The 12,594-nt window shown below is 39.2% G+C and overlaps 1 protein-coding gene across 10 annotated transcripts in view; it reads right to left on the reverse strand.

Annotated features, from left to right (window-relative positions):
- Positions 1–10,946: 10,946 nt before the first annotated feature.
- SGMS1 (sphingomyelin synthase 1) overlaps positions 10,947–12,594 on the reverse strand; it is a 273,809-nt gene continuing 272,161 nt past the window's right edge. For all 10 annotated transcript variants that reach the window (XM_087432208.1, XM_087432203.1, XM_087432206.1 and 7 more), the window contains one exon: positions 10,947–12,554. In XM_087432208.1, the coding sequence (XP_087288334.1) occupies positions 12,375–12,554 (180 nt within the window). In that variant the 3' untranslated portion in view covers positions 10,947–12,374. The remainder of the gene's footprint in view (positions 12,555–12,594) is intronic.

Below are 12,594 nucleotides of genomic sequence, written 5' to 3' on the forward strand. Positions count from 1 at the left end.
GAGAAGAGAAACCTTAGCCACTGAGTCTGTTCTGATCCACCCCAATTCTTATTCATTTACAATTGGCTAATTGTCTTCCATGATCCCCCACCACATATTTTTTTTCACATGATTTCTGCTCAGGGGTGGTGTGTCCTATACCAAAGGCCAAAAATAGCATTTGTAGATTATTCTCACTCCACATTCACATATAATTGCCCAAAGTTTTTTTAATTGGAGCCTTTATAATTTGATGGATCTCGAGAGAAGAATTTGTTTTCCTTCACTAAGTCCTGCACAAGGCCAGTCGTCTATATTAACCCCCCATCTTCACATAGCTAAAGCTTACAGGCAACTCTGCCCTCAAATCCCAGCAAGTGGCCCCGTCTGGATCTGCATGTGGCTCCTGAGAGATCTTTAGTGCTTCAGCTGACAGTATTTGGTGGGAAGAATCCCTTCCTTCCTTAGGGTGGAAACTGGAAAGAAGTTACCCCATGAACCCCCAAACATGACCCTTGCTACTGCCTCCCCCCTTAATACACGTAAGCCCTTTACGTTCAATCCTCAAAACAGCCCTATGAGGTAGCTACTATTATTCTACCCATTTCACAAGTAAGATAACATCCAAGGTTCAAGCAGCCTGGGTCCAAAGTCCCGTAGGTAACACAACTTACCCTCTGACCCTTAGTTTTCCCACTTGCTCAATGGGGACAAGCAGCACTTGGCAGGCCCACTTTATTATATACGTACTGCCTCCCCAGCTTCTCTCACCCAGCACCCAGGACAACTTGAGGAAAATTCAGTGACTGCTATTTTAGCTCCTTATAGGACTCGTGCCTTGCTGAACGAAGCATGGAAACTGAGAGGAATTTGGAGCGAGAATATGGGAGAGAAACCTGTGTTTATGGAGTGGCTGCAAGAGGAGGTTTAGGGAAGAGAGAGAAGCCAGGGGAGAGAAACCTTGAGGAAGAGTGAGGGACGTCTAATGGGGAAGTCTAACTTCATTTTAATGGAGCATTGGTGTCATGTCTTCCTTGAATGTTTTGTAGAATTCACCAGTGAACTCACCTGGGCCTCTAATTTTATTTTTTCGCTGCTAATTTTGATAGTATGTGATATAGCCCCATTTCCTCAAAGCCACCCTGATGCTGGTAATGCTGTTTCTCTATCTGGTAGCCAGTTACTGAGGTATATTCAGTTTGTGAAAATTAATCCTTATGTACCTTTTTTATACCTATATAATACTTCAGTAAAGTTTATAAAAATATTTTTACCTGGAAAAAAATTTTTTTAAAGTATCTCTGACTCAAACTGACTTAAATAAAAAGGAGAGTTATTAACTCATGTGACAACTCCAAGGAAGGCAGCCCCAGAGTTGGTTATTTCAGTGCCGTTGACATCACTGAGGACTCAGTTCCTTTCCACATGTCAGCTCTGTCCTCAGAGCTGCAGAAGTTCTAGGCATTATACCTAGACACAACCTTGTCCAGAGGAAGGGGATATTTTCATCCATGGGATTCTTTTTAAGAGCAAGAAAAATTTTCTAGAAGCAGGTCCAGTAATTTCTTATAAAATTAAACGTACCTCTACCCTATGACCCAGCAATCCCACACCTGGCAATTTACCCATAAGAAATGACAACTCATAAACATACACACATACACATGCGTGCACACACATGTAGAGTCAAATAAGCACAAAGAGTACACGCATAAGAGTACACACATACATGGTGGGGAAAAAAATCAATGGTGGATAAAAAGGGGAAATATAGTAGATGTTTTTTCCTGGGAATAGTAGGGTGGAGGGCTGGCCAGGATTGCCTGGGAAGGAACATAAGGGAACTTTCTGGGGAGATAGTAATATTCTGTCTTGATAGATGTTTGAGTTACATAGGTGCAGGCATTTGTCAAAACAGCAAATATACGCTTAAGATTTGTGTATTTCTTTGTCTACAAATTTTACCTCAAAAAAAACCTGCGAATAAAATTTGAATTTTAGTTAATGATATGAATGCTGAACTATTTAGGGAGAAGTGAACTGATATCTGCAATTTACTTTGAAAAGCAGCCAAAAAATAAGAATAATTGACAGATAGATAAAAAATAGACAAATGGATAAATATGTGGTAAAGCAAATATAATAAAATAACAGTAAAAACTAGGTGGTGGCTATAGAGGTTCTCATGGAAAAATTATTATAAATGTAGTGTACACTTAAAAATTTTCATAATAAAATGTTAGTGGGAAAAAGGGTTTGTACAAAAAGGGTTTTGAGGCCAAATAAATTTGGAAAAATACTGATTTAACTTATGGCAAGATTTATTGGAGCCTTAAATATACTGCTATGAATGCTGAATTAATATATGTGTGTGTGTAGTCCCTAACATAGATTTTTTTTTTCCGCCATCAAAACCAAACTGAAAAAGGAAGAGAGATTGTTATGTCCTCTGGTACCTAACGTTCACCTGCCCTCGGGTGGCCACCGCTCAATGACTCCCATTCCTTGGGCTTCAGCCCCAATCCCACCACCTCATTTCCCTTCAGTCCTGGGCATACAAAACAAGCTGCTCTAAATCGGAACAGAAACCAGCAGGTCTTTCTAGTGAGCTTGGCTGCCTTTCCTGCTCTGACCTCCTTTTAGCAGTAGGAAGATTGCCATCAACTCCTCATCACTTTGTCAAATGAAAAAGACTTGGATTTGGGCCCCCTTCGTTCCCAAGAAGAAAATGGATTTCCTAGGGCCTGGGCAAATTCATTGTTGTTACTGATTTTAATTGGTGATTAAGCCCTGAACATCTTGAGAATTAAGCCAGTTTTGATAGCCCAGATCTACAGGAAGCCAAATTGTCACAGTTCTCCATACTTACCATGTGTTAAAGTGACATTTCAGATACCTTCCCATCTAATTTTGGAGAATTTTTGTTTGAATTCACACTTGGTGAGTGTTAATAGTATGTGGGGGTTATGCGTGCTGAATACATTGACATTTTCTCTCCTGAAGGAAGAACTATATCCACACCCCCTCCCCCTCCAACAACAACTCTTGCTGTATTCTGGGTGCAACTGCTGCAGAGGATTGTGAGACAAGACCCTCTGGCTATATTCCTTGCTTCAATTCCTCTGTCCTCTGGCAGTTGCATCCCTTGCTGCTCAGGAAACAGGAGCCCCAGGGGAAACCTCATTAGGCAGCCACTTGTCCCCAAGTGTTCAGAGCATCCACGGTAAGCTGCATGGGAAGCAAGATCAAGCTCTGTGGAGTCATCCGGTGTCAGCTCATGAGCACAAGAACGTGCTCCAGAATCTGGGGCCAGTGACATTTCCAAAGCAGACATGTGCCAGCATCACTGATTGGACACAATTCCTTTTCAAGCCATTTACTTTACATGTTCATTCCTGGAGCCCGTGGGGAAATGGAGCTAGCCAAACGCCTGCAAATTCATCTGCTCGCATCTGGTATGGAGCCTGCAAGGCTCATTGGAGCGGTTATAATGTTGCCTGCTGTGAAAAGGAAGTTTGTGCTGCCAACATACCATATCCTTGCTTCTTCCTCCTGCCAGGGGCCACTGTCACAGCCTAACACCAGCCAGAGGGTGAAAGGCTCTCTTGGCCAACAAGGCTCATAATGAACACACAGCCATAAGGCAACAATTTGACTGTGGCCTCTTGAAACTCAAAGCCAATGATTTCAGAAAAGCCTTCAAAACAAACATTCGTTTTAACAGTCAGATCGTGCTTTTTCCAAAATGTTTTTTTTTTCTGAAACATCCTAAAATATCAGGGGCATCGCTACACATCCCTGAAGGGAAACCAGATATGTGCCTTTCCATGGTCACAGGCTCTTGATTAAAAATAGAATGTATAAAAGATAGTCTGCTTTGGCTGAAACTTTCTCCCCGCCCCCCATGCTAATAAATACTATTAGCAGAAAGCGATTCAAACAATACCAGTTCCAACATGCGACAACACAGAGGTGGCAAGGGGAACAGACTCCAAGTGCTGCTAAATCATGGTAGTCATGCATGTTTCTGCTTCATCGTTACCCTGGCTCATCGTCCAAGATGACTGTCATGCTATTTCAGTCGGTCAATACTCTTAGCAACCACCGTACCTGCACATCAGATATTCAGAATGCTAGATGAGTCTTTTACCAAAGGTGATCAGATGTCAATAGGTTCAGACTACTCATAACGTATATTTAGAAGTTCAAATAAAGGCTGAGTCTCGGCTGGGTTTCTTATCTGGTCTGCTTTCTCCTTTTGGCTGGGGCCAGTCTTTTCATTGACTGGGACTCCTTTTTTGGCGTCACAAAGGCCTCCTTTTCATCTTTCTCTCTCTCATTTTCCTCTCTATAATAACAGTAGTTGTTCACTGAGCACTTAACTTGTACTCATGCCTCATCATTGCCTCACATAGGTAAACATAGATAAAATCATCCCTATTTTGCAAATGATGAAACTGAGGCTCACAGAAAATTTGCTAAAGGGCACGGTGCCTGTAAGCAGCAGAGTTGGGATTTGAACCCACATCTGAGTCCCCAGTCTACGCCCTTATGAATACACCATACTTCCTCTGTCCCCTCCTGGAGTTTCTCTCCCCCACTAGGCAATTACTCTTATTCTTCATTCTTCATAAAACAATGGAGCCATTCATTCATTGATCCTTTCAACTGTCAAACCTTTACCGAGTGCCTAATACACAAATTAAACAGAAAAAAGAGCTTAACTCACTTCCCAGACAGAACACATTTCCTTTTGAACCTGTTATTTTCCCTTTATCCACACCCCAAGGCTTCTGGTTCCTGCACAATCCCCTATGGTCTGCGGAGTCCATTTCATTCCAAACTGGCACAAAGGTAGACGGTAACTGATTTTAAGGGTTTCTAGTTGAGAAGGTATGAACTGGAGCAGCTTGTTGGGATCAGGATGTCTCTAGCAGATTAGATTGCTTTAGTGATGACCTGAGATTCACATCTTTTCAGGAACTACCCTGGGTTTATACTTGAATGTTACTAATTACATTTCCCCAAGCACTACCCCATCTTAGACTCACACTCATGAGACAAGAGTTGGACAAAACCCTAGGTGTGAAATAAAGGTGAGTGTAACACCCTGGTTGAAGTTCTTGCTAGAAATAACATGAACTGGGATATTACCTAAGGAAATAACAACCCTTGCTTTTTCCTACTCACACTGAAAAATGCTTTGGATCATCAAGTTAAAATATTTAGAACTTATCTTAGTCCGAGCCAAAAAAAAAAAGGCTCATCAAAAAGAACGAGAAGAAAGCAATCAACTAGACAAATAGAAAATATTGTACACCATGACTTTGACATAAAGAGGCCAAGCATTCTAGATGGTAGGTGCCTGACATTTTCTCTTGGTGTTCTGAAGTTCCTTATAAGCAATTGTATTTGTTACTAATCTATGTCCCTGGCAATTCTCTCCCAGGCACTAGCTTGGAATATGCCACACTGCTCTCAGACAACTAGAGCGGTCAAAAGAGTTATTCAGGAGCAGCTCTCTGGAGTTGGGGCTTTGCTTTAATGCTAGGCTGCGTCCTAGGTCCTCTCTAGGAGAGCACGCCAAAGGCTCTGGCAAGTCTTGCAGTTAAGAAACCTAGAGAATGACCTCAAACTTCCCAGTGCATGCTAATTAATATCCCCTCCATTCTCCAATCCAATGTTAATTTCCCTCATGTTCTTCTGGACATCTTGTGTGTTGACTTCACAGTCATTAAAACAGACTTTAATACCCATTTTTAGTTCTTCAAATGTTGTAAGGACACAAATTTGTGCATCTAGCCATTAAGGACACTCGACAGATATTGTTTATTCACTGTCTCCCAAATTCATTTGACCATGAAAACTGTGTCACCATTGGCTTCTGGTTTCAGTTTCAACATGTAAAGAGCTTGGGAATCATCACTCCTGTCCTTACCAGAAAAAGCTAAACAAACTGAAAAATGAGTTTTCTTGGACCTATTACAGGACTGGGGTCACAGGTCCAACCGCCACCTCAAAATCTGGAGAGACAGGTGTATCCAGAGTCATAGCTGATAGCTGCTTACATTGAGTAGAACCACTAGAGAGAGCCATAAGCTGGTAGGAACACTTTACAGGGCAACTTTGATGAACTGCTGGAGGTGGAATGTAGACTAGCATGAGAAACTCCTGGGGGCCGCTCCTACTCCAGCCCCTTCTACTCTTCCCATCTGACTTAAGGGGACAAAAATGCAGTCAACAGGGGTCAAGGCTTCAAAGAAATAGACTGAGAATGCTGCAGTCAGGGAAAGGAATAAAGGATGGCATGTGGAAAGGTTTAATGCCGAACTTGTGAAGGTCAAGCCTGGAGACACAGGCCCACCAAAAGACTGAGATTTAATCAGATTATAAAATACTCCTCCTACTTTACACCTTACCACCACACCAAGAGGGCTCTAGTATGGAAAAACAGTGAATTACAGCTAAAAGAGCTGCAAGACACAGATTCTCTCCAAGGATGACTACTTAGGGATGCCCAAAGTCAAGAGGGGGGACCAAAACAAGTCCACTAGAAGAATTTGGAGCCTCTGGCACCTATAGCTACAGCAAGCATTAAACATAGCCCAACTCCTAGACAGATTAACATAAATTCTCACACTAAAGGCCCATTTATCTCAGTTCGTATTATCTAACACAACATGTCCCTCTTCCAACAAGAGTACAAAGCATGCCAAAAGGCATGAAAAGTCTGAAGATACAAAGCAAGCATCAGAATGAGACTCAGAGATGACATAGATGAGGAACTACCAGAAAATTTAAAATAACTATGATTAATATGTTAAGGGCTCTAATGGAAAAAGTAGACAACATGCAAGAAGAGATGGGTAATGTAAGTGGAAAGACAGAAATTCTAAGCACTGAAAGGAAATGCTAGAAATCAAAAACACTGTAACAGAAATGAAGTATGTCTTTGATGGACTCATTAGTAGACTGGACACGGCAGGGGGATCACTGAGCTTGAAGATATGTCAATAGAAACCTCCTAAAGTGAAATACAAAAAAAGAAAAAGAAAGAAAAAAACAGAACATCCAAGAACTGTGGAATGATTTCAAAAGGTGTAATATATGCATAATGGGAATACCAGAGAGGAAAGAAAGAGAAAATGGAGAAGAAATATTTGAAGTAATAACGGCTGAAAACTTTCCAAACTTAATGACAGACACCAAACTACAGATCCAGGAAGCTCAAAAAGACCAAAATTAAATATAGAAAGAATCTACACCCAGGCATGTCATATTCAACCTACAGAACACCATAGGCAAAGAGAAAATTTGGAAAAAATCCAGAGAAAAAGAACACGTTACCTGTAGAGGAACAGACTTCTTGTGAGAAACCATGCAAGCAAGAAGAGAATGGAGTGAAAAATTTCAGGTGCTGAAAGAAAAAGATGACCAACCTAGAATTCTATGTCCAACAAAATTATTCATCAAAAGTGAAGAAGACTTTCTCAGACACACAAAAACAGGGAATTCATCATCAGTCAACCTTCCCTGCAAGGAATGGAAAGTTCTTCAGGCAGAAGGGAAATGATATAGGTTAGAAGCTTGTACCAACATAAAGAAAAGAAGACCACTAAAGAAGAAATAAATAGAGACAAATAAAATCTTTTATTTTCCTATTCTTATAACTACTTGTTTAAAGTACAACCTATTGGGTGATTACAACATATGGGTAAGTGAAATGAATGATAGCAGTGTTATAAAGGATGGGAAGGAGGAATCGGGAATACACTGTTATAAGGTACCTGCACTACACTTGAAGTGGTATAGTGTTATTTGAAGCAGGCTTAGATTAGGTAAGGTATGTAATTTTGAGGTATTTAATTCTTTGAGCTTTGTTAAGGTGTGTAATTTTTTTTTAAAGAAGTATAATTGGTACGCTAAGAGGAGAGATAAAATGGCATCACAAAATGCTCAAAACTAGAGGAAGGCAGAAAAAGAGGGAAGGAAAAGGACAGAACAAAAGTAACAGAGAAAACAGTTACACACGTAGTAGATATTAACTACATTACTTATACTTTAAATATGAAAGGCCTAAATACACCAATTAAAAGACAGAGATTTTCAGGTTAGGTTAAAAACAAGATCCAACTATATGCTGTCTATAAGAAATCCACTTTAAGCATAAAGACCCAGAGAAGTTAAAAATTAGGAGTGGTGAAAGATACCATGCTAATACTCATCAAAAGAAAGCTGGAGTAGCATCTTAATTTCAGACAAACGAGACTTCACAAGGAAGATCATCAGGAATATAGAGAGATACATGATAAAGGGGTCAATTCTCCAGGAAGACATAGCCACCCTAATGTGTATGTACCTAACAACAGAATGTCAAAATACATGAGGTTCTGGACCACTACGGCGAGGGGCTCTGGACCAGCCATCACTTCCTCTTGGAGTGTCAGAGCCCTCCGTTATCCTCACCTGGAATGCCATTCCTGGCCCTGGCCCCTGTAACCACACCCTACACATCCTTCAACTCAGAAACCATGACATTGGAGGTTGCATAGATCTGGATCTGGACTCCCTACATTTTTTTTTTTTTTTTTTGCTAAACTTTGAAAAAATGGACTCTGCCTATTTTATTGATCTCACCCTTAAAATTTTCAATAAACCTTTCCCAAGAATTCTCACAAGACCCTCAAATCTTTCCACTCACCAACCATGTTATGTTGATGGATTAACCTCCTATACATAACTACTATTCCTAATAATCAAATGTTACACAGAGACTATTGTGATTAATAAACCACAAATCCTCGAGAGCATTGCTAAGTTCATAGCATATATTTTCCCAATTATTAAATGCTAAACTGCACCACTGTGCCACACCAGGGCTGAAGAACTAAGAGGATTTCTCAGAACATGAACTCTTATGATAAATGCTCAGTCTATTTTCTCTCCACCAACAGTAAGCCAGAGCCATTCCCACTGTCCTGCCATGCTCCTGGAATGCTGCTGCCTCACCCATTACCCAAATCCTCGTCATCCCGTGGGGCCCAGCTTCAGTCTCCTTTTCTTCTGGCAACTTCCCCTCACTTTTAGTCTGTCTCTCACTGATCATGCCCACTTCTGACCTCCTTGTGGGAGCTGGAGCCTGGGCTTTTGAGAGCAGGCATCGCTTAATTTTCTTCTGACTTGTACTCTGAACTAGCAGACAGATAAGTATTTTAAGGTGCTGATAAGCAGAATTTCAAGTCAGTAGTTTTGATTTGTTCAGAGTAAGTTTTCTGACCAAAGGGAGAAAAAGATACAAGATACCAGTATTGAGGGATCCAAATAGCATATTCCATTACCTAGTTAATTCAAAATGTGGTTGACTTTTTGTTTAATAATGGTCAATTAAAGTTAGCATGTATTTTACGTGATAATTATCAAGTTTATGAGATATTTATCAAATTTATCAATTTAGGTATTTGGGATTCACATAAAACATACTGTAATTAGGAAATTGGCAAAATTATTCTCTCACGCCTCATGGTGTGAATTCCCTGCTTCTCAGTCCACGTTAAGTGTCATCTGAGCTTTACTACCATAGACACAGATTCCTCTCACTGCCGACTTTCAATGGAGAGTTTAGGAAAGCTCATAGTATTTGTATGGGGTGAGGGGAGGGTGGCAACTTCGACTCCTATCATATTTTCACCACTTGCCAGTTGCATGCCCTTGGGAAAGCTATTTAACATATCTGAGTCATCTCCTGTAAAATGGGGGTGATAACTACACCTTGTGGTTGTGTGAGGGTTGTAAACTGAGCAAAACAAAGAAGCTATTGTCTAAGGCTTAGGTTTACCAAACTAAATGAAAAGTAAGCACATGTCCTCATTCAGGCAGGCATTATCAAGCACATTCCAATTCTCCAGAATACAATGTGATTTCTCTTCGTCCTTCCTGGGATTTGCAGACTAGAGGGCCACAAGGTATATCAATGCATGAATCAGAGGAGTCAAGCATGAAGAGTAATCACCAAGTGAATTTCTTGGTACATGTGTAGTACATAAATTTACAATAATGAATTTTTTTATATAACTATTTCAACTTAGAAAAATAGACAGATCCTATTTTTAGTGTGAGCCAATAATTCATTTTCACTACTCAAGTTACTTTCCCTTTCAATATTCGGCACCTGGTCAATAGTCAAAGTTAGTGAAAGGCTGTAACAGTTAAACACAAATCTATCCTAGAATGTCGCTCTATTTGCGTTAAGAGGCCACCACATTTATTTTCTCTTGAGACACAAGTCCAAAACTCCACGCAGGAAATCTTAGAAGTTCTACCCTGGCTAGAAACGCTTAGCATGCTTTAGCAAAGACAGGCATCCACTGTTACCATCTTCCTTTCTTTACCACATCAGGAATAATATCTTTTTTTTCTTTTTAAACAGTTATTTTGCCTTACCTCTGACTATCAAAGTACTATTACTGTATTTCTCATTTCAGACTTACTTTTCCTTCCCATCTAAACTGGAAAAGCTGCATTACTTCCAGTTATAGGGAAAACAAGTTAAGTCAGTGACTTGATTGAGAATTAGAGAATTCAAAATTGTTGGTAAACAGTGGTCTACAGTTTGAATTTAACTTATCTGTGACTCTTTTTGTATACTTTTAAAAATACACTCCATCTGTAGAGGTCACTGAAGATTAGAGCACATTTTAAGGAATCTCAAGGAAAGAGAAATATGATCATTAAAGGCCCCGTGTCGAATAAACTCTGAAGAAATTCTGAAACTTGTTTTTCATCTTGCTTTAATGACTCCACTTACGACTTTTGTGAAGAATGTGAACACATTAGAAATGACAGCCATTTATTTTAAGTAATAGTTTTTATTTAAAAAGTGCGTTTTGATTAATTTATGATCTAGGTAAGCTGTTAAGACATCAGTATACTCTCCGGAATAGTAACTTTACAAAGATTTAAAACAAACAAAATTTTAAAAGCCTTTTTATTTCCTTCACCATTATTGTTTTACAATACAAATATCACCTTGTGAATACACAAAAAACCCTACGGAAGATAATTCTGCTGCACGTAAAATACAGAATGGATATATATACTTCTTCACTCTTAAAAAACTATTTTGTTCTCCACATTGGCAAGTATAGAATAGAATACTTCCCCAAACATACTTATGTTAGGAGTAAAACTTAGAGTTACATGCAGTTTCTGCACAAATATATTTTAAAGAAATAGATCTCTTTTTTGTTGTTCACCAACAAAATTGTCATGAGAGTATGGATAACTAATTTATAGCTTTCAAGTTTTAGTTAAGTGATCATTTTCAAAACTCTCTTTTAAAAAAAAGTCTTCATGGCTGTTTTCATTGTATAGTTAAAATCGAACTACCAAATAGATGATAAAATAATTTAAGTGGTACATGTCACTGCCACCTGCTCACAATATGGGAACAGGCTCTGACTTTCTAATTAACTCTCCCATTCTTTAATTCAGAGCAATTTAAAAACCATAAGCAGTCTTCTGATTTAACTTAGCTATAAATGTAAAATTTAGTAGTGTATACATACATTTATATTTTCATGGAATACTTTATTTTAAATAAAAACATTTAAGATTGCCTACTGACCATACAATCAAGACAAGAAAGGCACTAGAAACATAGACAAATTTCTCTCCCAAGAAGCATTTTTAAATTTTACCCTTCTTTTCTTTGACATGTAAAAATCTTTAAATTTGGTTTTCATACATCATTTTGAAAAATAAAGTTAGGAAATACTTAGAAAATCACTTTATAACAGAATCTTTTTTTTTTTTTTTTGCACTTTTTGACACACTGTCTCTGCTGATTTTACAAAACCCAAAGTTACCAAACCTTTCTGTGTCTGTCATTTTTATTTGAATATCGGCGCAACAAGTAGAAAGATTTCAGCATCGAACCCCATTCAGGTACTTAGAAACCTTCATAGAGACATCTGCTAGAAAATGGCTTACAGCCCAATCTTTGGGGCAAGAGATATGAAAAGTATGTTTTCCCAAGAAAATAATACGCTTTATTTCCAGATGTGACTGGAAAGACCAGAACTTATGATATAAAAGCTTACATTTATGCTGTTGCATCATATACAAAGGAACATGGTGGCTGCGGGTTACGTAAATCCCAAACTTATGAACAGGAAATGTGTACAGTGCATGATAGGTTAAATTTTCTTTATTGTTGTCCAACGCAGGTCCTTTGGAGAGAAAAAAAGATCACAGTGCTGACCAGGTAACTCAATAGGTTAAGTCAAGGTAACTGCTGAAAGATAACAGGATTAGGGAGGTGTTTATTTTATGGCATCTTCTCTCATGGAGTTCTTAGCACTTGGGACAGTTCCTCTTTCCCCCACTTTGTACAGCTGTTATGTGTCATTCACCAACCGGCTGTATTTAACTTGCCTACTGAGGTGGACTGCTGGCCAGGGGAAGGGCCACTGGTAAGATCGAGGTACAATTCCTTGGACATTCTTTTCAAAGTACTGAAATGGCCTGTACCACCACACCCTGGCCAGGAGGTTCATCTGGGAGGCTTCTTTTAGCACCTAAGATAACAAAGAGAAGAAAAACCAAGTCAGGAAGGAC

Source organism: Ceratotherium simum, chromosome 6, assembly GCF_057802395.1.
Source record: "Ceratotherium simum simum isolate JZ-2026a chromosome 6, ASM5780239v1, whole genome shotgun sequence".
NCBI classification, from domain to species: Eukaryota; Metazoa; Chordata; class Mammalia; order Perissodactyla; family Rhinocerotidae; genus Ceratotherium; species Ceratotherium simum.